The 24998-nt window shown below is 46.5% G+C and overlaps 1 protein-coding gene across 1 annotated transcript in view; it reads left to right on the forward strand.

Annotated features, from left to right (window-relative positions):
* LRRC7 (leucine rich repeat containing 7) overlaps positions 1–24998 on the forward strand; it is a 1701172-nt gene that overhangs the window by 833766 nt on the left and 842408 nt on the right. Inside the window, exon 8 of the mRNA XM_086936257.1 lies at positions 6733–6807. Within this exon, the coding sequence (XP_086792383.1) occupies positions 6733–6807 (75 nt within the window). The remainder of the gene's footprint in view (positions 1–6732; positions 6808–24998) is intronic.

Raw genomic sequence — 24998 nt, forward strand, 5'->3', positions numbered from 1 at the left:
AACAATATGCTTTTATAATACAGTGTGCAGGAAAGCATATATTCAAATTGACAGACAATTCCGGATTAAAATACTTTCTGAATGAATTATGCTTTTAGTGAAAAATCACCAGGCCACTACTACCGCCTTAGCGTGCTCGAAAGGAAAAGAAAAAGAAAACGAAAACAACCATAAGCCAAGTTTAAAATACAGTGTAGAAGCAAAGAGAAAAACCATATGTCTTAATCTCATCATCAAACCAAGTACCGTGTCAGAATCCAAACAATGCTGTACCCCAAAAAAAACTCACTGAGAATCAGGTTCCTAGTTTTATCCATACAGTAACTAGTCCTGGATGAAATGTACAACAAATGTAAAAACTGTAGGATCGCACTGGTGCCTCCCAATAATAACACCCAAGAAATGAAAAGACCTTGCAGAGTTCTACGTGATCAATAACCGCTCGAAGACCCATGTAATCCTGTACCTGTAATTGCTATAAAAAGTTGTTATACTCCCTGCACGATAAACCAATATTGTGCTGTAAAAAAACATTCCTTAAGCAGTAAATCTCACCTCTATGAATAGGGAAACAGCCTCACATCCAATCCTTGACAATTTGATGACCCCGTAACTCTCTGTGCAGAGAAACGCGTACAACCGCCTTTGCGTGTGACGTCTTAACGGATTACTGCTGTCGAAAACGGACTGCTCGCACTCGCGAACTTCTACTGTGTGTGCCATATTGAAACTGGGTTAGTAAGCGACTGGTACCTTCCATGATCGCCCCGTGATGTATTGTAAACAAACTTGTACATCCTTCGTGGCAGACACACTGTAAAAGCGACAAATACAGACTCCCTCGTCCACAAAGTTCACGGTAGCGGGGCTCTCTATGGATATAATCCATATCCATACTAATATAATAAAGAGAGAGCCCAAACCTTTGAGGCGGGTAATCTCAGGAACCACAGCACCAATCACAATACCCAATACAGCGTTGGAAAGGGCAGTTGCAGCAGAAGGACATAGGCTATGCAGACACCTACCATATACATTTAAAAGGTAAAAGAACCGTGCCAGCAAAGTTGTGCCTAGTGGGCGTGTCTGCGTTGTGCTCTGGGCCTGTGCTGGGGGCGTGACAAACGCTGGGGGCGTGTGGTACGTTCCGCCCTTCATGCCATGTCTCATATCGTGTGCTAATCCCACCCTGCTCCCTTTAAATACCCCTGCACCCCATAATCATAACCCACCCGTACTCCTTAAAATACCCCAACACCCTTAAACACTAACCCATCTTAACCCTATAAATATACCCTGTACCCCAAAATTCAAACCTATCCCTAAACCCTAAAAATACCCCTGTACCCCAAAACCCAAACCTAGTCCTGAACCCTATAAATACCCCTGTACTTCAAAACGCAACCCTACCCCTGAACCCTAAAAATATCCCTGTACCCCAAAACCCAAACCTAGCCCTGAACTCTAAAATACCCCTGTACCCCAAAACACAAACCTAGCCCTGAACCCTTAAAATAACCCTGTACCCCAAAACTCAAACCTACTCCTAAACCCTAAAAATACCCCTGTACCCAAAACCCAAACCTAGCCCTGAATCCTAAAAATACCCCTGTACCCAAACCCAAACCTAGCCCTGAACCCTAAAACTAACCCTGTAACCCAAACCCAAACCTACCCCTGAACCCTAAAACTACCCCTGTACCCCGTAACCCAAAACTATATCTGAACCCTCAAAATACCCAAACACCCCAAAATATATACCTCAGTACCCCAAAACATATACCCCTATGCCCATACTTACCTTATCCAAACATTAAAAAAAAACATGCTTTTAACATTCATGCATTTACAACGAATTTCGTTGTAAATTTATGCGTGGTAAAAGCATATAAAATGTAATGCCATGCGTTATAATCGCATTGCGGAGTCATGGTACTTTTGTAATGAAAGTATGCGGAGTGATGGTATGCGGAAAGAAAGTTGCAGAATAATGGGTATTTACCCTCCCCTGGTAAGTACATTGGTGGCACGGCGGCCCACATCTCCAGCAACATACTCATATTTTTTCACCACCCATTTGAAAATTGCACAGGTCTCTCTCATTGATGGCCAGCACCAACATACACTTTTAGACACACCTCCTGCCACAAGTTCTAGAATTGCAAACTTTAGAGCTAGGGAGCTACGTTCGAATCTCGGCATCAGCTCAACATCCTGTGATTCCAGGCAAATCGCTTTGTCTACCCGTGCCTACCACAAATGAATGTGTTCTTCTGTAATGTAAATTGTGCTCATGCCATGTTGGCGAGTTCGCGCTATATAATATTGCAAGGAAAAATAAAGTAGGGAAACTCGAGTTCACACACTACTGAATGCGCACTCTTAAGTGCATCAGCAGTGCACTGTGAATCGGAGCGTTTCACAGGCCTGTCACAGATAAGAAATGCTATCTAAACGAAATCCTACAAAACAATATACTACTGGTCGGCAGCAATTCATACCCGGACAACGTCGGGACGGGCTGCTAGTGCTCAAATAAAAATAATTACTGAAACCCACATCCACCTGGTGACCGGACCAGAGCGCAAATGTGCAGAAAAAATTAAATGAGGATGAAAGAAGAGTTCCAAGGAAAACAGAAAGTGGCACTAGTGCAATCCTACGGTTTTTACATTTGTTGTACATTTCTTCCAGGACTATGTTTTTCTGTGACTGCAAAAGAATAAATGTTTTTGTGTATTAAGAGCACATGGAGTTTTAATTGAATGGTTTTTTAGGGTCAGATCATGTGTTTATCATTTGAATGAATAGAAGTATTAGTTTTTAATATGAATATAGAAACAGCCCTGAGGCTACTGTGCACAGAGGTCAAGTACTCAGACTTGAGTTATGTTGTGATGTTATATAGGCATGATTAGACAACATGTCAGCCCCTGTAGCACGCTGAGTTTAAGTTCATCATAATAGGTCAAAGGAGTCAGTAACCAAACGGAGTGCTCCTCTTTTCTATATCAGTGTTCTCCCCTATACCCCCACACTTTCTATACACTCGCGGTGCCTTCCGATGCCCATCCTAATGGTATACAATTCATTGTCCTCATTTCGCGCGCCCTAATGGCATACCATTCATTGTCCTCACTTCTCACATTCTAGTGTTTTCTTCTAGTCATGCTTCATACGTGTGTTATCCTGGGGTCATCAGTTAACTAGTTTGAGTGTTTTTAATCCTTTTACGTATGCTTAACATAGCACTCCTTGAGCATTCTACTGTACTTCCTACCTTGACGTATGCCTCATGAGGTTATTATCCTCACCCCATTACATTGAACATTCTGGTGGTTCTCCGCCCCTGACGAATCACACGTGCATCCCTCGGGTGTCTACCTTACCCCTAATTGGTGTGCCCAGGTTCCGCATAAAGGGGGTCATTAGGACCGCGGACGGACTTGAGTCCGTCCGCGGCCCCTGAGTAGGAGGGAACGTCCGCATGGGCTGCGGCGTTCCCTCTGTGCAGATTAGGATGTGACCGCCACCCTGGCGGTCACATACTCTATTTTTAACATTGCGGTGGGTGGAGCTTCAAGCTGCACCCTCAGCAATGTTAAAAATGCACGCATTGCATTTGTATGTAGAAAGTGGCAGGCACCGCGGGGTGCCTGCCGCTTTCTGCATACAAATGCACATGGGGGTGCACATAGGTACCCCCCATGTGCCCCCCTCACCCCCCCTTCACCTAGGGGGCCCGCAACGGGCCCCCGCAGTGAAGTTACACATGCTTTTCCACGGCGGAAAAGCCGCCGCGGAAAAGCATGTTTCCGAGCACATCCTAATCTGGCTGACGGTGTACCATATTAGTGCTTTTCCGCCACAGTTGTAAGCCAGCCGCGGCGGAAAAGCTGCGGACGGAAACCAGGACCCACCAGCCATCCTAATGTGGCGGTGGGTCTTGGTGGGTCCGCAGAGGATTTTCCACATCCTCCGCGGAAAATTCTCCATCCTAATAAGCCCCATAGTTTCTTTGTGTACTGGAGCACTTCACTGCAGTGTGGATGATTGGTTCATTCCTTCACAGGTACCGTTGTCTTGCCCCCTTTTGTGATTCTCCTATAACAGGTTGCTAAGGATTATCATTGGTTGATTCAGTTTTCTTGCCCTTTGATTTTCAGGTTTTTCGAAAATTATCAGTGACTGTTCAGCACTTTAGTACACCATTTATTGCGACTCTTTGTGAGTGCCATTAGACCTCTTTCCCTAATCTCGTCTGATGCAGTTTTTGCCTTGTCAGTCCTTTTTTTTAATCTATTGTTTTAAGAGAAATACATTTGCAAGACTTATGTGTAAGTTTCATTCACCTCCTGGCTTGAGTGTGTCACCATGTGCACATCTTGACACGTTTAGATACCTCCATACTACTTTTGTAGTGTGTACAATTAATGTATTTCTTTTTCAGATCACCCCAGTACTGAATTTGCAAGTACTCAAGCTATGGCCCATTTCCCCCTTTTTTATTATGTTTAATATGTTTTGGTTTAAAAGTGTTGGTGGATTAATTTTGCACTTTTTCTTTCATGCAGCAATCTATATTTTGGTGTTCTTTTATTGCTTTGTCGTGATGATTACCTGTTGAATTATGGAAGGGTGAAATGCAGTCGAAAATACACCAGCTGAAAAAGATGTGGGTTATTGAATACCTATATGTGCAATGGAATTACTATGAACTGGTATCTTCAAATTTTCCATGCACCTTATTGAATAGTTATTCCTTTTTACTGCTTCTTTCCTTTTTGCTGTTCACTATTTTGCATTGTTTGCACAACGCTGAGCCCTTTGTGTCAAGTACGCTCCTTGACCCCTTATCACTTTCAATTTATATTGATGCTGCTTATTATTATCTGATACACCTGACTTAATATATATGGATTCATTTCTGATAGTTTCTGGCCATATATGTCTTTACGTATTGACTTGTTGCACATAAGTATTGTGTGAATAATGAGATTTTGTCTATGAACAACACCCTCATCACATTTTCCCAGCATCCAAACTCAACATGCTAGAGCATGCAAACTCCTTCCATGTATAGACACAGCAGGTCAGTACAACTGACCTGGCTAGGAAGAATTGTGGTGCCATGTGTAAGGGTTGCAGGTGGCTTCCAAATGTTTATCAACAAACCTGAGGCAAGCAGAGAAATGTAAGAGAGATCAGTATATTTTCATAGACTTACCAGCTTTGGGTAAGTGATTGTTCTGTTTGTTGGTTGGTGTGTATGGTGCGGGTTTTTAGAGCAGCATATTTTGGAAGAGTTTGGGTGTCATGCATAAGGTTCATCGACTTGGCCCAAACGTGTAGTGTAGCCTAAACACAAAGTGACACAGAAATATGCAAGGGAGAGCTGTAATCCAGATTGAGATCAACACATAACATATCATGGGATAGAAGAGATTACAAATGTTCATGTAACTGTTTACCTACCACATCTGCAATTTTGACTGCCCTCTGGGGGATGATGAAATATGCTCCGCCGTGCATTTCTCCTATGCATGGAGTAGAGGTAACCACCTAAAAGTCACATATGCGTTCTATTCTATTTTAGTCTGTCAGATTTATAGAGCGCATGGCTACCCAAAGGCTTTCCAGTCCTATATGCGTTACATTTAGGCCTGTGCAATATTGTAGCAAAAATATATTTTGCCATTTTCAACATTACGTATTAGGCAACATTCTGTTACAGTTGACAGATAAAATGCATTAACCTGAATAAAAATTTAACTCAATGGAATACCTCGTTTTCAAAAGTCAGCCGAGATGTCCTGTTTGAAATTCATCAAATGAAAATTTTGCACTCTTAGCTACATTAGATTTGACATTCTGCACCCCAATGTGCTTCATGTTGAATTTTAAGTCCTCAGCATCTCCGAATCTTTGTCCCTTTTTCATGTAAGAAAAGGTATTACTTGAATAAGAAAGCATGTGACATTTCAATTATTGGCATGAAGGCGTACACGCTTGTGACGCTCTTTCAGAGCTTGTTGCGAAGCCTAAAAGAAAGTTCAATTGATTGGTACTGAATCAATTGCTTACAAATGTGAGTCATCACAATCAACTTCTAATCGACTGCTTCTACTGCTATTTTGCTCACAGTTTGGAAGTGGAGTTCGTGTATATTGAGCGTAAACATCTTGTGTTCATTGAACCTAGAGATCAGTCGAAAAAATGAGGTTTTGTGACTATCATAACAGGAATCTTACTTCCAGAGCTTAATCTGAGCCAGTGGTTTCTGGTGCTCGGTTCTGGCTCTTAACTATCAAGACCGGAGCTTGTGACAGTCTGCCACAAGGTGGATCCGACTGGCTAATTAAGAGATAACGACAACAACAGTCAAGTATCAGTTCAATATACATTAAAAAAGACTTTTACTTGCTGCCCAAGACATTCTTATAGCTTTGAAGTCCTGGAGTAGTGCGAAATGTCACACTTGTGGGACTGTGGAGGTTACTAGTAGTGTTGTTGCCATCATTGGCAGCATGACGGGGCAATGTGTGGTGCAAGCTGTACTGGCCTCCTGATGAGATCCCTGGAACTTATGTTTTTTACAAATTAAGCACTGCTTACTGCATTTTATGTATGCTATTATACTTCTTTGCGTGTGGAGTCATCCTAAATGGTGCCTATGCAAGGGAAATGTACAATGTGCGCTGTCTAATCTAGGTCCTTCGATTTATTCCACAGCCTGAAGGTCTGGAACAGATACAGAACCTAAAGGAGTTGTGGCTGGACAATAATTCACTTCAAACGGTTCCAGGGGTATGTATATTTACAGCAGTAGTATTTCTTTCTTTTATGTAAAGAACATACCATAAATGTACAATTTCCTTGTGTGATACTAGCTGTAAGAACATGTTTATTATGATGATCATTACTTTGGTGCAATTGGGCATCTAGGCGGCTACCGTAAGGAAGAAGCTCATGTGCGTTGAAGTTGATTAAACTTCACTTGATTGTCAAATTAGGGAAACGCTCACACAATTACATCATTAGACTTATCAACATAGACACTAATACAAGTATTTAAATGTAAAACGTAAATCTCCTGCATTATTCTCTATCACTTCTGCCTGCTCACTCATACACGGCCTCTGGAGCTCCTGGTCTGTTGCAAGGACTGCTGTCCATTATGCAGTCTACTCATCTATTGGTCTTTTCCTCGCTTAGACCTCCCTGTCCTCTGAAACTCCCATCAATCAGGGAACCAAGGATGCTTGACCAATCAGTCTCTTCTTTACCTACGAGTCCTCAGGCTCATTCATTGACCAGCGCTGCTTACTGACCGATCAGTATTTTCCTCAATTGGAGCTACCAGTCCCACAGTAAACCATTCTTTTCATCACTGGGGTCCTAAGTTCCTTTGATATGTTTGCCTACTCATTCAACTGGAAGGGTGTACCTTTAAAATGTTCTTGCATGTTTTTGACCCCTTACATCCTTCTTTTGATCATACTTAAAATCTCCTAAGCAATGTAAACTGCCCTCTTGCTAACTTCCAGACCGCCCAATTACTAACTCCCTGGTCGACCCTGCTCAGAAATCCTGAGCCTATAACATGAGCCGAATAAGAGATGGTGGCTCGTCCATCTCAAGCCATGAGAATGAGATTGTCTTTCCTACTGAATCACACTCTCAATAACGTCACCTGCCCACCTGTCAAGCAACAGGGTGTCCTTAGATAGTTATATGTCTGCCCTCCATACGTTTTAATTTTTTAGGTCTTTGATGATCTAACTAAGCAGCAGCGATCTGCAACCTGTTCAAAGATGTCAGTATAATTCCACTGTATAAATTACACTTTATTACTTGATAAGAGGATTAGGAACCTGGATTGTAAAATAGTGCTGAGTCCCTGTCTTAAATCAACCTGGATTATTTAAGAAATATTCCATGCATCATCCAGTTCTAGTGAGTGATGACCAATTGGCTGATTATTGGTTGTGAGAAATCAAGGAACAATATTGGCATTTAGTAACCTGAATATTATTTAAATTATTTCATCAATATTACACTTTCACAACAAATTGTGTATTATCATATTGATCAACATCAGAGCGAATACCTTCAAGACTGTTAGCTTTGCACTTGGCAGATAATAAATTGATAACAAGATTCCTTTCCAAATATATATATATATATATATATATATATATATATATATATATATATATATATATATATATATATATATTCCAAAACGCTGAAACCCCCAAGTCCTGGGTTTTACCTTGAAATGAGAGCACTCCAAACCAATAAGGCGTAGGTTCGTCACGTTTTTATTCAGCAATAAACCTTCAGCAAATCAATCCACAAACGCGTTTCGGCGTTGCCGCCTTCGTCAGTGTAGATTGACACTGTATTGCAATCATGTTTAAATCAAAAAAAACGTGATTAACTCAAAGTCACGTGTTCTCGGCAAAACATAAACGTAGCAATAGAAAAAGGTACACCATGTCATTCTCTCATGACTTTCACGGCGGCCATCTTTGAACGGATATTTAGCTCATTTCAATATATACATTTAAAGCTGTTACTGGGGAGAAAATATCCCCTCTCAACATAGGAATACACAGTATTCATTGCTAAAACGATATATACAGATGACATTGTGCCGATGGTACCAATGATTTGATTTCCACTAACCAACTCTCGGTGAAAATCACTCATTGTTCACAGTTTTGCGAGTCACCAAAAAATTAATTAGAAACACAGTAATAAAGTATTTACAATCTAGCCCTGAATGGGCTCAAATGATATGTTTCTCACTATTCGAAAAATCATTCTCTCAATTGTTACTGTGAATGGAACAATAACTGATCAGATTTACATTTTCGGTGACGGGTCAGACTTCTCTGTCAATATACAGGAACTATATACAAGATCACTATTCCAGGTTGTTCAGAAAGGACAGATCAGAGGACAGTGAGGCGGAGAGGTATTGCTTAGATGTGAGTCCACATCTCCTCTTCATTATTCATCCCTCCCGGGGTCTTGGTCTGTAACTGGATAATGAATCTTGATTCAAGTGTTCTTAATCTTTTTATCCAGTTACCCCCTCTTTCTGTCCTGACTAGTTGGTCCAAGATGAAATACGTCAATAGATTGCTATTGCTGTCATGTACCTGCTCGAAATGACGAGCTACTGGGTAGTTTGGATCCTTTGAGGAGATAGCCCTCATGTGTTCTAGGACCCTGAGTTTGGTGGGTTTCACTGTACTCCCTATATATCTCTTCCCACAGGGACATGTCAGACAATAGACAGTGTGATCTGAATTACAATTCACCAGCTTAGTTATTTTACCTTTCTTCTTCCTTCCTGGAATGTGATATTCCTTGACTTTGTGGGAATTTTTACAGGCCTTACACTTCATGCAAGGAAAGAAGCCTGAAACAGTTACTTTTCTCTTTCTTTTCCTTTCGTAGTGACTATTTACAAGGTGATCTTTGAAAGAAAAAAAAAATATATATATATAATATATATGTAAATAGTCAATTTTAGGTAGAACTAGTAGGGCTTGTATCTTATCCATGAACATGTAGAAACAGCAGTAACAAAAGAGTTTTTGTAGCAGGGCCATATATCTGATATTTAGTACGGAGGAAAGCAACCTGAGTAAATGATCATCACGAGTATTGTAACTGGGAAAATCAATGTAGCAACAAAAAGAATAAGTTGAATGGTAGAAGGATGTCAAATAAAGGGAGAAAAGTTTGGGACTACAAACTGCAATAACAAAGAAGTGAAAGCAAGTAACTAAAGATGAAATGAGTTCAAATGTTTAGCCCTTTTTTCACATTGTTTTTAAATTGGTTTTGCACAGGAGCACTTTATATGGGTGGGTGAAATACCACAAACAGTATAGGAAAATAGGAAGCATTAACGAAATGGTAAAATTATTTGTACATAGCAATGCAGACAAATTCAAAATATGAAATGATGGCCAACATGTGGATTTATCCCAGGATTGTAAATATGAGCTAGCATCTTAAGTAAGGTGGCAAAAATGTGTTGATCACTGTTAGACCTGACATCTTTTGGCGTGATTACCCCTCTCTTTTTGCCTCTGCCTCCTGTATTTTTGATGCTGTGCTGGATTCGTTTTTGCTGGTTTAGATGCTTTGGACACTCTGCCACTGCTGATCAGTGCCAGAGTGTAAGTGCTCCCTATGTAAATTGTTATTCTGATTGGATATACATGTTTGGCATATTTGTATCACCATGAAGTCCCTAGTAAAGTGCACTGGGTGTGCCAGGGCTGGTGATGACAAATGCTACTAGTGGGCCTGCAGCGCTGATTGTGCCACCCACAGGAGTAGCTCTAAAATGGTGTCTCGGGCCTGCCACTGCAGCGCCTACGGGCAGTTTAGAACTGCCATGTCCTCCTGGTCCGCGTCCCCGCTGACCAGGCCTAACCCTTCCCTTTTCGTGCACATCAGTCATCCCTATGGAAGGCCCAAGGTACCCCCCTGGGCAGGGTGCAGTGTATGTGAAAGGTAGAGCATGTACTAGTGCAGGTGACATGCTCTGGTAGTGAATTACAGCCATTTTCGTTTTCACTATTGTAAGGCTATCTTGCTCCATAGGTTAACATGGGGGATGCTGGCTACAGTGGTTTACGGCATTTCTTCCCATAGGAACAAGATAGGACATAAGTATCTAGTATCCCTGAACTCAGAATTTAATAACGCATCTTTTAGGAAAGATGGTTTTTGGATCCTGTGTTTGAGGGCAGCGCTTTTAGAAAGTTGCCGTTCTCTTGTCTGACCCTTCTGTGTGCCTGAGACTGTTTGTGTATTGACTGTCTGGTTTGTGAGTGACAGGGGCTGGGGAGTCCCCCCAGAGGCTGGATGAGTCAGCACTAGGCTGAGTGGAGCAATTGCTACCTGAGTGGTGGGAGGAGTTAGCACCTGGGCTGAATAGGGCTGTGCCTGCCTGCCACAATGCTGGCTCCACCTCCTGCTGGGCGGCTGAGGACTCTGCCCCTCACTCTGAAAGGAAAGATGCAGCCAGCAAAACAAAGTGCTCAAGACCCACCCAGAACTGGTTCAGACCGGGCTCAGGGCCCACATGCACAGAGAGAACAAAGACTTTAGGGGTATAAGTACCGGACCCCTGACAACAGAAAATTAGATCATCCTGGAATCAAGAAGGAACCTCTGCCAAGGAGAAAGCTGACTCTGAAGAAGGAAGACTGTCCTGCCGTTGCTCTGCTGGACTGACCTGCTGTTGCTTTGCTGCCAAGGAGAGGGGAAGGACTTTGCTGTGAGCTGTGTCCCCTGTCTTGTAAGGAATCTCCAAGGGCCTGAGAAGAGCTGGCTCCCTGTTTCCGAAGTCCCAGGAACAAAAGGACTTCACCCCCAGTCTCCCTGAACTCTGCTGAGAGAGTTCTGTCCTTCGTAGAGTGCTTGATCCAGTTGTGGGGCCTCTAGAAGTTGAACCTGAGCTGGGAAGCTTGAGACTAAGCTGAGAAACTTGTGAAGCTGAAAAGTGTCGCATCGCTCGCTTGCGGAGCGCATCCCCGACAGCGCGAGAAGTTTCACGCCGCTACGAAGGTCGAGATCGGCGCAGCACCTAACATCGCTGCCGAGGCCGTCGCACCCTTCGTTTGCGGGACGCACCAGACCGGTGCGGGAGAATCGAACATCGCTGCGAGTGTCGTCGCAGAGCCTGTCGCCTGGGTGAGATCGCCGCACTGCTTGCTTGCGGACCGCATCACGTCGCTGCGAACATCGTCGCAGAAACATCACATCGAGGAGCTGCGAGAGAGAGGGTCACCGCTGGACCGCGCATCGTCGCCCCGGAGATCGTCGCAGCCCCTCCGAGATCATCGCATCGTGCCTTTGGAGAACAGACTTCCCACGGAACCTACGCACCGGAATCTACGCAAGCTGCCTTCCTCCCCATACAGATCGGATTCGTCGCCACACGCCCGCTGCTGCAGCGGGGCTGTCGCATCGCCTCCCCAGGGTCTCAGGAGTAAAGCATCGCTTGTTTCCACCGCACCAGCTTCCTGCTTGTGGAACTTTGTTGCATCTAAAAGGTACTGTGAGTAAACATGACGCAACTGTGAACTTTTCACGCATCTGTGGATCATTTGATCACAACTTAAAGAACTTTGATTACAACCTGAAGAACTCTTTTGAAACCATATCCTTGAACTGTGTATGTTGGATTTTTGCCGTTTTGGTCTTGTGTAGTTTAGAATAAATATCTTTATTTTCCTAAACTGTTGTGGAATCAGTTTGTGGTGTTTTCACTGTGTTGCTGTGGGTGTTGGTACAAATACTTAACGCATTGCCTCTGGTTAGCCTAGACTGCTCAGGCCAAGCTACCTTGAGGGCGAGCAGGGGTTATCTGAGAGGGTTATCTCCTTGTCCTGACTAGAAGCAAGGGTCCCTATTTGGACAGTGGTACCTACCTCTGCCAACTAGAGACCCCCAGTTCTAACATTGGTGGTCAGGCGGTGGGATTTGAACTTGTATTTGTACTTGACCCACAGTAATTGGTGTACATCACTAGTGAGTGCAGACCATTACGCCACCGCATACTACTGGTTTTTGAGTTTTTGAATTCTGTTGTTGAGTAACTCTTCGAAAAGCATCATGTCTCAGAATGGGAAGGCACCCAGTGAGAGGGCAGAAGAAGCAGAATTAGAGTTTTGCATTGAAGATTTGTGTTCATACAGAGTTGAGCAACTGAAGAAATTCTGCCTTGAGTTTGAGTGCCCCATAAAAAGCACCTACAGAAAGGAGGAGCTACAGAGAATCTTGAGAGCCCATTGGGAGGCACAAGCGGAAGATGATGTGGATGTAGAAAATGCTTTTCAAAGCACAGATCTGCCAGTGGGCAGAGTAGGCTCAGGAGCTGGCAGCAACCACTCAGGTAGGGGCCTCACCCCAGAAGAGTTACAGGAAAATCAAAGAATAAGAGAATATGACTTGGAAGTCATGAAAATGAAACTGAGGCAATTGGAGTTGGAGAAAGAAAGGGCAGCGGAAGACAAGAGAGAGGCCCGCGCCTTAGAGGAAAAGAAATTGCTTTTGGATCATGAATTGAGAATAAAAGAGCTGGATCTGAAAAACAAGGAGGTGGATGCCAGTTCTAATGGTGGCAGCGCGCAGCCAGTGCATGGGGGTAAGGTATATATTCCCAAAGACCTGGTACAGAATTACCATAGGAGTGAGGATATTTATGCCTGGTTCACTTCGTATGAAATTGCATTGAAGATGAATGATGTGCCTGACAAGTATTGGGGGGCGGGCCTGTGGAAACATTTTGAGGCGTCTGGGAGGAGTGCTCTAGAGCCTTTAGAGTTGACAGGTGCCATGACCTACCCCAATATGAAGGAGGCCTTATGTCTCAGGTATGGCCTTACTCCAGAGCAGTACAGACTGCAGTTTAGAAACTCCAAGAAGAAAGAGTCTGAGACTTGGATGGAGTGTGTGAATGGGTACTCGCGTGCACTGGAAGGTTGGATGAAGGGCAGTAAAGTAACTGATTTGAAGGGGTTGTTGCATTTAATCAGTTGGGAGCACTTGAGTAGTCTTTGTGTTCCAGAGCTGCGCCAGCATCTTTTAGACAGCAAGCTGACAGACCCCATTGAGCTTGCTAAGGAGGCGGACCGCTGGTCCAGTACCAGGGTCCACAAAGGAATTGTGGGTACCACAGCCAAAGGTGGGCAGGGTCCCCAGCAAAAGAGTGGGGGGGACAAGGGTAACCAAAAGGAGTTCTCGCAAGGGCCCCAAAGTAGTTCCCAGGAAAAGGATTCCCAACCCCCCAAGCCTAAACAGCCATGGCCCTCTAAGGGTAGGCGGGACAAGAGAAATAACCAGGGCCCCCCTACCTGCTATCACTGCAACGAGGTGGGCCATATTGCTCCGAAATGTCCCAAGAAGAAGCCCGCACCCACTGGTGCTCCCGCCCCAGCGTTAGCTAGTGTAGCTTTGGGTGGGGATTTGGTTTCTAGTGATTGGGGAGAGCTAGCAGTTATGACCCATGTCTCGCTAGGAGACCGAGAGATGGTCCAGGAAACCTTACTGCCCTCTAACACTAAGAAATATGGGCAGAAGGTGACCATCAATGGGAGGGAGATTGAAGCTCTGCGAGACACCGGAGCCAGTGTGACATCCGTGAGGTGTCAGTGGGTGTCTGACGAGCAAATCATCCCTGGCGTACTCCGCCCTGTAGTGGCCGCTGACAGCTCAGTGCGCCTCTGCAAGATAGCGAAGGTTTCCTTTGAATGGGGAGGAGTCTCTGGTCTTTTGGAGGTAGTTGTCAGTGATGCCTTGCCTGTAGACTGTCTGTTAGGCAACGACCTGGAGAGTTCTCCATGGAAAGACATAGAACACCGAACTCACTTGGAGATGTTGGGTCTGCCTGCGTGGATCTGCGTGACCACGCGTGCTATGGCAGCCAGTAAGGGAGAATCAGCAGAACTGGAGCCTGAAACAGTGGCCCAGAGACCTGCCAGGAGAGGAAGAGGCAGAGGGCGCGGGAAACCAGCCCCAGCCGTTCCCACGGTCCAGGAAGAAGCAGAACCTGAGGGGGATGCCCTGGAACCTACAGGGGAACAGGTGGCCGAACTGGGAGACCTACCTGAGCTGACCCATTGGCAGCAAGAAGGTGGTCCCTCCAGGGAAGAGTTCTGCCAGGCGCAGAAGGAATGCCCTTCCCTCATTGGTCTGCGGCAACAGGCTGTAGATCAGGCAGCAGGCGGAGCAGTCAAAGATCACTACGTTTACTGGGAAGGTGACCTACTTTATAGCGAGCCTAAGTTTGCTGAGCCCGGTGCAGCCCGTGTGCTGGTGGTACCCGAGCGCTTCAGAAACTTCCTAATGGGTCTGGCTCATGACGTGCCTCTCGCAGGACATCTGGGGCAAGACAAGACCCTAAACCGGCTTGTCACCCACTTCCACTGGCCCCAGATGAGGAAGCACGTTGGTTCCTTTTGCAGATCTTGCCAAACCTGTCAAGCTAGTGGCAAGACTGGAATGAAGTTGAAGGCCCCCCTTCAACCCTTCCCAGTGGTGAGCACCCCTTTCGAGCGGGTGGGCATAGATATCGTAGGGCCCCTGGACCCCAAGACAGCCTTAGGCAACAGGTTCATCCTGGTCTTGGTGGACCATGCCACCCGGTACCCGGAAGCAGTCCCTCTCAGGACAATCACAGCACCCGTGGTGGGCCGTGCATTGATGGGGATCTTTTCCCGTGTGGGGTTCCCCAGAGAGGTGGTCTCCGACCAGGGTACCAACTTCATCTCTAGGTACATGAAGTCTCTGTGGGAGGAGTGTGGGGTAACTTATAAGTTCACCACTCCTTACCATCCTCAAGGAAACGGGTTGGTTGAAAGGTTCAATCGGACCCTGAAAGGTATGATTATGGGCCTAGCGGAGCCCATGAGACGTAAGTGGGACGTCTTGTTACCATGCCTTTTGTTTGCCTACAGGGAGGTGCCTCAGAAGTCCTTAGGGTTCAGTCCCTTTGAACTCCTGTATGGCCACCCTGTCAGAGGACCTCTCTCGCTGGTGAAGGAGGGTTGGGAAAAGTCCCGTGGGAAAACCCCCCAGGATGTGTTCAGCTATGTGCTGGCCATCCGCAACCAGACACAACGCTTCAGGAAACTCGCTCAGGCGAACCTGGAAGCAAGCCAGGAAGAAATGAAAAGATGGTACGACCAGAATACCACTCTGGTCGAATTTCAACCTGGGCAGAAAGTGTGGGTGATGGCGCCAGTGGAGCCTTGCGCGCTCCAGGACAAGTGGTCTGGGCCATACGAGGTGGTGGAAAGGAAGAGTGAGGTAACCTACCTGGTTAACCTGAAGACTCCCAGGCAGCCCCTGAGAGTTTTGCACGTGAACCGCCTCAAACCACACTTTGAGAGGTCTGAAGTAACCATGCTCATGGCTACAGATGCAGGGATGGAAGAGGATAGCGATCCTCTCCCTGACCTCCTGTCAGTTAAGGAGCACGATGGGTCGGTGGATGGTGTGGTCCTCTCGCCCACCCTGACCCAAGAACAGCAGAATGACTGTCGCCAAGTGTTGGGTCAGTTCTCCTCTCTGTTCTCCCTGACCCCAGGAGTCACCAACTGGTGCGTCCATGACGTGGACACTGGAGACAGTCTGCCTGTGAAGCAAAAATTTTACAGGGTAGCTGACAAGGTCAGGGCCAGCATCAAGGAAGAAGTTTCCAAGATGTTGGCGCTAGGGGTGATTGAGCCCTCCAGCAGCCCCTGGGCTAGCCCAGTGGTCTTGGTCCCCAAGAAAGCTGCTACCCCCGGTGGCCCGCCAGAACTCCGGTTCTGCGTGGACTACCGTGGGCTCAATGCGGTCACGAAGACTGACGCACACCCTATCCCCAGAGCTGATGAGCTCGTGGATCGGTTGGGAGCTGCCAAGTACCTCAGTACGTTCGATTTGACTTCGGGGTACTGGCAGATCGCCTTAACTGATGGGGCCAAAGAGAGGTCAGCATTTTCAACGCCAGAGGGGCACTTCCAGTTCCGTGTCATGCCCTTTGGGTTGAAGAATGCCCCTGCCACGTTCCAGAGACTGGTTAACCAGGTACTGTCCGGGCTGGAGGAATTCAGCGCCGCATACCTGGATGACATTGCTGTGTTCAGCTCCACGTGGGAGGAACACTTGCAACACCTCTGCGAAGTGTTGAAGGCTCTGCAAAAGGCAGGCCTCACTATCAAGGCCAGTAAGTGCCAGATAGGGCAGGGATCTGTGGTGTATTTGGGACACCAGGTGGGGAGCGGCCAGGTGGCGCCCCTACAGGCTAAGATTGATACCATTCTGGCTTGGGAGCCCCCCAAGACCCAGACAGAGGTGAGAGCCTTTTTAGGACTCACCGGGTATTACAGACGGTTTGTCAAGGGATATGGCACCATTGTCGCCCCCTTGACAGAACTCACTTCCAAGAAGTTGCCCAAAAGAGTTGACTGGACTGACGCCTGCCAAACTGCTTTTGAGGCCCTGAAGACTGCAATGTGCACAGCACCGGTGCTCAAGGCACCTGACTTTTCCAGTGAGTTCATAGTTCAGACGGACGCTTCAGAGCATGGTGTGGGAGCAGTACTCTCACAGGCCACTGAGGAGAATGGAGACCAGCCAGTAGCTTTCATTAGTCGGAGGCTACTCCCCAGGGAACAGAAGTGGAGTGCGATGGAAAGGGAGGCTTTTGCTGTGGTCTGGGCTCTGAAAAAGTTGAGGCCCTACCTGTTTGGGACTCACTTTCGTGTTCAGACCGACCACAGGCCCCTCAGGTGGTTAATGCACATGAGGGGTGAAAATCCAAAACTGTTGAGGTGGTCCATCTCCCTACAGGGGATGGACTTTACGGTGGAACACCGCCCCGGTACAGAACACGCCAACGCTGATGGTCTGTCCAGGTTTTTCCGCCTTAGTGAAGAGAACTCCCAAGAGGGTGGGTAGTTCTCCCCACTTTCAGCTGGAGGGGACACGTGTTAGACCTGACATCTTTTGGCGTGATTACCCCTCTCTTTTTGCCTCTGCCTCCTGTATTTTTGATGCTGTGCTGGATTCGTTTTTGCTGGTTTAGATGCTTTGGACACTCTGCCACTGCTGATCAGTGCCAGAGTGTAAGTGCTCCCTATGTAAATTGTTATTCTGATTGGATATACATGTTTGGCATATTTGTATCACCATGAAGTCCCTAGTAAAGTGCACTGGGTGTGCCAGGGCTGGTGATGACAAATGCTACTAGTGGGCCTGCAGCGCTGATTGTGCCACCCACAGGAGTAGCTCTAAAATGGTGTCTCGGGCCTGCCACTGCAGCGCCTACGGGCAGTTTAGAACTGCCATGTCCTCCTGGTCCGCGTCCCCGCTGACCAGGCCTAACCCTTCCCTTTTCGTGCACATCAGTCATCCCTATGGAAGGCCCAAGGTACCCCCCTGGGCAGGGTGCAGTGTATGTGAAAGGTAGAGCATGTACTAGTGCAGGTGACATGCTCTGGTAGTGAATTACAGCCATTTTCGTTTTCACTATTGTAAGGCTATCTTGCTCCATAGGTTAACATGGGGGATGCTGGCTACAGTGGTTTACGGCATTTCTTCCCATAGGAACAAGATAGGACATAAGTATCTAGTATCCCTGAACTCAGAATTTAATAACGCATCTTTTAGGAAAGATGGTTTTTGGATCCTGTGTTTGAGGACAGCGCTTTTAGAAAGTTGCCGTTCTCTTGTCTGACCCTTCTGTGTGCCTGAGACTGTTTGTGTATTGACTGTCTGGTTTGTGAGTGACAGGGGCTGGGGAGTCCCCCCAGAGGCTGGATGAGTCAGCACTAGGCTGAGTGGAGCAATTGCTACCTGAGTGGTGGGAGGAGTTAGCACCTGGGCTGAATAGGGCTGTGCCTGCCTGCCACAATGCTGGCTCCACCTCCTGCTGGGCGGCTGAGGACTCTGCCCCTCACTCTGAAAGGAAAGATGCAGCCAGCAAAACAAAGTGCTCAAGACCCACCCAGAACTGGTTCAGACCGGGCTCAGGGCCCACATGCACAGAGAGAACAAAGACTTTAGGGGTATAAGTACCGGACCCCTGACAACAGAAAATTAGATCATCCTGGAATCAAGAAGGAACCTCTGCCAAGGAGAAAGCTGACTCTGAAGAAGGAAGACTGTCCTGCCGTTGCTCTGCTGGACTGACCTGCTGTTGCTTTGCTGCCAAGGAGAGGGGAAGGACTTTGCTGTGAGCTGTGTCCCCTGTCTTGTAAGGAATCTCCAAGGGCCTGAGAAGAGCTGGCTCCCTGTTTCCGAAGTCCCAGGAACAAAAGGACTTCACCCCCAGTCTCCCTGAACTCTGCTGAGAGAGTTCTGTCCTTCGTAGAGTGCTTGATCCAGTTGTGGGGCCTCTAGAAGTTGAACCTGAGCTGGGAAGCTTGAGACTAAGCTGAGAAACTTGTGAAGCTGAAAAGTGTCGCATCGCTCGCTTGCGGAGCGCATCCCCGACAGCGCGAGAAGTTTCACGCCGCTACGAAGGTCGAGATCGGCGCAGCACCTAACATCGCTGCCGAGGCCGTCGCACCCTTCGTTTGCGGGACGCACCAGACCGGTGCGGGAGAATCGAACATCGCTGCGAGTGTCGTCGCAGAGCCTGTCGCCTGGGTGAGATCGCCGCACTGCTTGCTTGCGGACCGCATCACGTCGCTGCGAACATCGTCGCAGAAACATCACATCGAGGAGCTGCGAGAGAGAGGGTCACCGCTGGACTGCGCATCATCGCCCCGGAGATCGTCGCAGCCCCTCCGAGATCATCGCATCGTGCCTTTGGAGAACAGACTTCCCACGGAACCTACGCACCGGAATCTACGCAAGCTGCCTTCCTCCCCATACAGATCGGATTCGTCGCCACACGCCCGCTGCTGCAGCGGGGCTGTCGCATCGCCTCCCCAGGGTCTCAGGAGTAAAGCATCGCTTGTTTCCACCGCACCAGCTTCCTGCTTGTGGAACTTTGTTGCATCTAAAAGGTACTGTGAGTAAACGTGACGCAACTGTGAACTTTTCACGCATCTGTGGATCATTTGATCACAACTTAAAGAACTTTGATTACAACCTGAAGAACTCTTTTGAAACCATATCCTTGAACTGTGTATGTTGGATTTTTGCCGTTTTGGTCTTGTGTAGTTTAGAATAAATATCTTTATTTTCCTAAACTGTTGTGGAATCAGTTTGTGGTGTTTTCACTGTGTTGCTGTGGGTGTTGGTACAAATACTTAACGCATTGCCTCTGGTTAGCCTAGACTGCTCAGGCCAAGCTACCTTGAGGCGAGCAGGGGTTATCTGAGAGGGTTATCTCCTTGTCCTGACTAGAAGCAAGGGTCCCTATTTGGACAGTGGTACCTACCTCTGCCAACTAGAGACCCCCAGTTCTAACAATCACATAATGGGATTTAACCCAGAATCATTTATGTTTACGTAGGGATTTATCCCGGTATCAAGAAATTGTCAATAGAGTGTGAATACTATGTACAATTACTTATAAATATATGTATATATCAAAGTAACGTGATATGAAAGTCCGTCAATTGTGTTTACCCAAAGGTTGACAGATTCAAATGAACCAATCAGCATTAAGCACTGTGCACTTTAAATAAGCTAGAAAAAAATGGTTACGCTGTCATGTGATCAAGGCTTTTATGCCGAAACGTTATGGCGACAGCTGAATAAACGAAAATAACCAGCATCCAACGTGGTCCGTGTCTGTTTCCAGCGCAATCGATATCGAGTGTGGTTGTAGCAGGAGAACGGAGGTTTTTGCATATATATGTATATATATACATATACACAGTAAGCCAAGTTTCGTCTGCCATCTTGGGTCTGTAAAGAAATTAGGAAAATTGTGCCAACACCTATCAGTAGACACAGGCATGTGTGGTAATGCATGCCTGTGCATATTCATCACATATACGTAAAGCTACAAAATGGCACGATGCCAGGTGCATCATGAAGCATTCACACTATGCGCGCATTACATCATGATACACTTTTTCTTTTCCTTTTTTCTTTTGGCTGTTGCTGAACATCAGCAAAAAACTTTGGCATAGCCAATAGGTCACATCGGTGACACCTATTAGCTTTGTCAATGCCTCATGATAGTGTCTCTGGCAGAAATAAGTCATCCTTATTACATCACAAGGAGTCAAAGTCTAAATCCACTCCCAAATGTAATTGTTCAATGGAGCAACGGCGGACCCCTAGTTCCGCACTTCAAGCCAGTTCCAACCAGTAAGTTAGCTTTGCAGCCAACCCCTACGCCAGCCGCTGCGTGATGCTACTGTGCTCCAGATCAAAGAATTACTTTTTGATTCAATTGGGGTGCGCAGCTCATAAAAGTCCTCAAGTCAACTAGTGATGTTAAAAGTAATTTCTTTATTTCAAATTTGTAAAATTAATCAAACTAAGAAACTCCAGCCAAAGCGTTTCATTCCCTTTCTGGGAACTTCATCATGGCTGACAGACAGCACAAATATTACATTCAAATATTAAGACACAGGACTAAACTAAAACATACATCAATAAATTAAAAAAGTACACAAATGGACACATGACTCAATATAACAAAAATAAATACAATTATTGACCAATCAGGACTCAAAAATGCACGAAAGACTAAACATATCAAATACATATAACGTATGAACTGTGCGAAAATGTAAAATAAATGACCCAGTATTAGGACAGAGCTATGTCCATAATATAAGACACTTTAACTCCAAGAGTTGATAAGAAATATCATAACCTACCCCATAGCCTATACATAGATTGAGGGAGGTTTGTTTTGTCTATTTCTTAAACACAATTGTATGGACAAAGTGACCAAGTATCCAGTAGTTGCAACAGTGGACAGGAGAGTTTAAGCAACACAGTATTTCGTACCAATAAAAAAGTGACAACTGGAATGTACCCTCTCACAGTGGCAAATGTTGGCGTTCCATAATGTCACAAAATCGGGAATTCTTCCAAAGTAAGTGTGCGTCCTTATGTACACCTAGGGGGTAAAATATAGGATTTAAAAACAGGACATGGCTGGTGCCTATCTTTTCTAGTCAACTTCAAGTAATATTGATAGATAACATGACCAACTCTATAGTAAAATCAAGATTGCATATGGTTTATTGTGCCTAATTTAATGAACACAGATTAATGGAAAATAAATTACCAAATATCCAATATGAAAACTGCTAATTTCCCTGTGTTCACCTTGATCGAGCAGCACACCGCCAAGCCGATTCTGAGCTGACGCGGCACACTGCTGCCAGGGCAACGACGCCTTCCCAACTGGTGGACACGCCCACTCGCGCTGACCACGCCCCCTGCCTCTATATAGAGCGCGCACTGAACAAGAGCGAGCGTTCTCAGAACTCCACTCCTGAGGCGGAAAGCCGGGAGTTAGCATTTTTATCTGTGTAAAATTGTATTTTAACCGCTAATTTCCCTGTGTTCACCTTGATCGAGCAGCACACCGCCAAGCCAATTCTGGGCTGACGCGGCACACTGCTGCCAGGGCAACGCCGCCTTCCCAACCGGCGGACACTCCCACTCGCGCTGACCACGCCCCCTGCCTCTATATAGAGCGCGCGCTGAACAAGAGCGAGCGTTCTCAGAACTCCACTCCTGAGGCGGAAAGCCGGGAGTTAGCATTTTTATCTGTGTAAAATTGTATTTTAACCGCTAATTTCCCTGTGTTCACCTTGATCGAGCAGCATACCGCCAAGCCGATTCTGGGCTGACGCGGCACACTGCTGCCAGGGCAACGCCGCCTTCCCAACCGGCGGACACGCCCACTCGCGCTGACCACACCCCCTCCAATGTCATTTGCAGTCCAATAAATCATGTGCTGCAACCGGAAGCGCAGCGGACGAGCGCAGCGGGCGCGACGATTGCGCGCCGAAGGCGCGCATAAGGCAAGCTTGTCTGCGCTCGTCCGCGCCGAGGACGAGCCAACGGCCACCCCCCCTGCAATTTCATCATCACGACCACCCTCCGAAACGGTGAGACTGACCTATTCCACTGCCGACCTACTAAAACTCAGGCATTTTGCTGCTCAACCCCATGCTCCACCGCATCTAGGCTATTCCAACCACATCTTTGGCCCATTTCTATGTCCCACTTGCAACAAACTGACTGTGAAACCTTCTACTAATGACCCTCCATTGATCCAAGCAGCGTTAATAAACGCCAGATCTCTTCCCAAACACAAATTAGAAATTGCCGATTTAATTGACGCACACAAACTGGACCTCCTGTTCTTCACCGAGACTTGGGGCAATGATGCCTCGGGACCCGACTTTAGAGAAGCCACCCCCACCAACTACAATGTATGTAGATTAGATAGGCCAAAAAAAAGAGGTGGCGGCATTGCCATAATTTATAAAGACCTCTTTAAACTCACTACGAAACCATTTGCCTGCCCAAAATACGAGTCCCTGATCTTTACACTAGGCCTCTCGGCCAATTCTTCTTTCAAGGGCATGCTGATTTATCGCCCTCCAGGGTCAAGAGCAAAGTTTTTAGCCAATATAGGCAGTCTAATTGAAGCAGCTGTAGACACCCCTCATTTTACTCTACTAGGTGACTTTAATTTTCGCCTAGAGACTCTGAACAACCATGATACTACGCAGCTTCTCACAGACCTTTGAGCTGCAGGCCTAACACAACTAATAACCTCCCCTACGCACCAGGCAGGTCACACATTAGACGGCATCTTCACCAATAGTCCTCTGGTAAATGTCACTCAAATAATTCCACTCATCTGGACAGACCACTCAGCCATTTGCTTCACAGTGCAAACAAACCCCATCAAACCTAGTTTTACTGCACCAGCTCCTTCATCCTACAGAGATTGGAAAAATATCAATCTAACTCAACTAGCAGAGATAATGCAGGATAACCATATTCCCAATGAGCAAGATCCTACCAAAGCATCCTCCAACTACCTGACAAACTTAGACATGGCCTGTAATAAGCTAGCCCCGATTAAAAGCTCACACCGGAACAGGAAAATACCTTCAGCCCCATGGTTCACTGAAGCCCTACGCATGCAAAAACAATACTGCAGGAACCTTGAAAGACAGTGGCGTCGCAACTATAGAACAGCAGACAAATTGAACTATAAAAATGCCCTCTCCACCTATAAAAGATTGATAACCACTGAGAAAAGCCACTATTTTATCACCCAAATCGATCAGGCTAAAAATTCGGCAGGAGAACTATTTCGGGTAGTCACTACTCTATCCAACCCCCCCACTCCGCGCATAGAAGGCTCTCAGTCATTGGCAGATGCCTTGGCCAGTTTCTTCGAGGAAAAAGTCAGCTCCATTTTTCACACTTTCTCTCACTCTGCCCCCCCTCCCTCCCCGGTGGCACTCCTCACGGACACTCAGCCTACCTTATCATCTTTCATCCCCGTAGATCAGGATCACATTCAACGCCTGGTAGCCAGCACCAAATCCGGATCCCCTCTCGATCCCTGCCCCCCTTCCATTCTGAACCTCATCCCTGAAGCAATCTCCCCCGCATTGTCCACCATTTGCAACGCCATGTTCTCAACAGGCATATATCCCTCAGTCTGGAAAGAGGCCATCATTAAGCCACTATTGAAAAAACCAACTCTGGACCCACTCCTCCCTGCAAGCTACAGACCCATCGCCTGTCTCCCATTCCCAGCAAAGATTTTCGAAAAGTCCATGAACATCCAACTTTCGAAATTCATTAATGACAACAATTTGCTTGATGACACCCAGTTTGGTTTTAGACAAGGGCATGGGACGGAAACAGCACTCCTGAAAGCCGCAGACGAAATTAGAACAACCATGGACAAAGGAGGGGCGGCTGTCCTGATACTCCTAGATCTCTCCGCTGCATTTGACACAGTCGATCATGTCACTCTGATCGACCGTGTCTCAGCTCTGGGAATAGGAGGTACAGCTAAAGATCTGATTGCCTCATTCCTTGCCAATCGTCCTCAGACTGTCAAGGTGGGCAATTTCACCTCCCAGACTTTCTCACTCCCCTGCGGTGTTCCTCAGGGCTCCTCGCTAAGTCCGACGCTTTTTAATATCTATGTATCGGACTTAGCAAGGGTGATAAAATCCTATGGAATAGCCCTTACCACGTACGCCGATGACACGCAACTAGTTTTATCGGTGCACAACAACGGAGCTAGCATCGCATCCAACTTTCAGGAGGGAATGAAGGCGATAAGCTCCTGGATGTCATCAAACTGCCTCAAACTTAACTCCGATAAAACGGAGGTGATGACGTTCGGGAGCTTACAGCCAGCATGGTCCTCGCAGTGGTGGCCACCTGAGTTGGGCTCCCCCCCCAACCAGTGGTAAAGGTCCGTAACCGAGTCATCTTCGATAATAAACTGACTTTCCACCACCACGCTAATGCTGTCGTATCATCCGCCTTTTTCACCCTCAAAA

This window comes from Lissotriton vulgaris, chromosome 1_1, assembly GCF_964263255.1.
Source record: "Lissotriton vulgaris chromosome 1_1, aLisVul1.2, whole genome shotgun sequence".
Taxonomy (NCBI): domain Eukaryota; kingdom Metazoa; phylum Chordata; class Amphibia; order Caudata; family Salamandridae; genus Lissotriton; species Lissotriton vulgaris.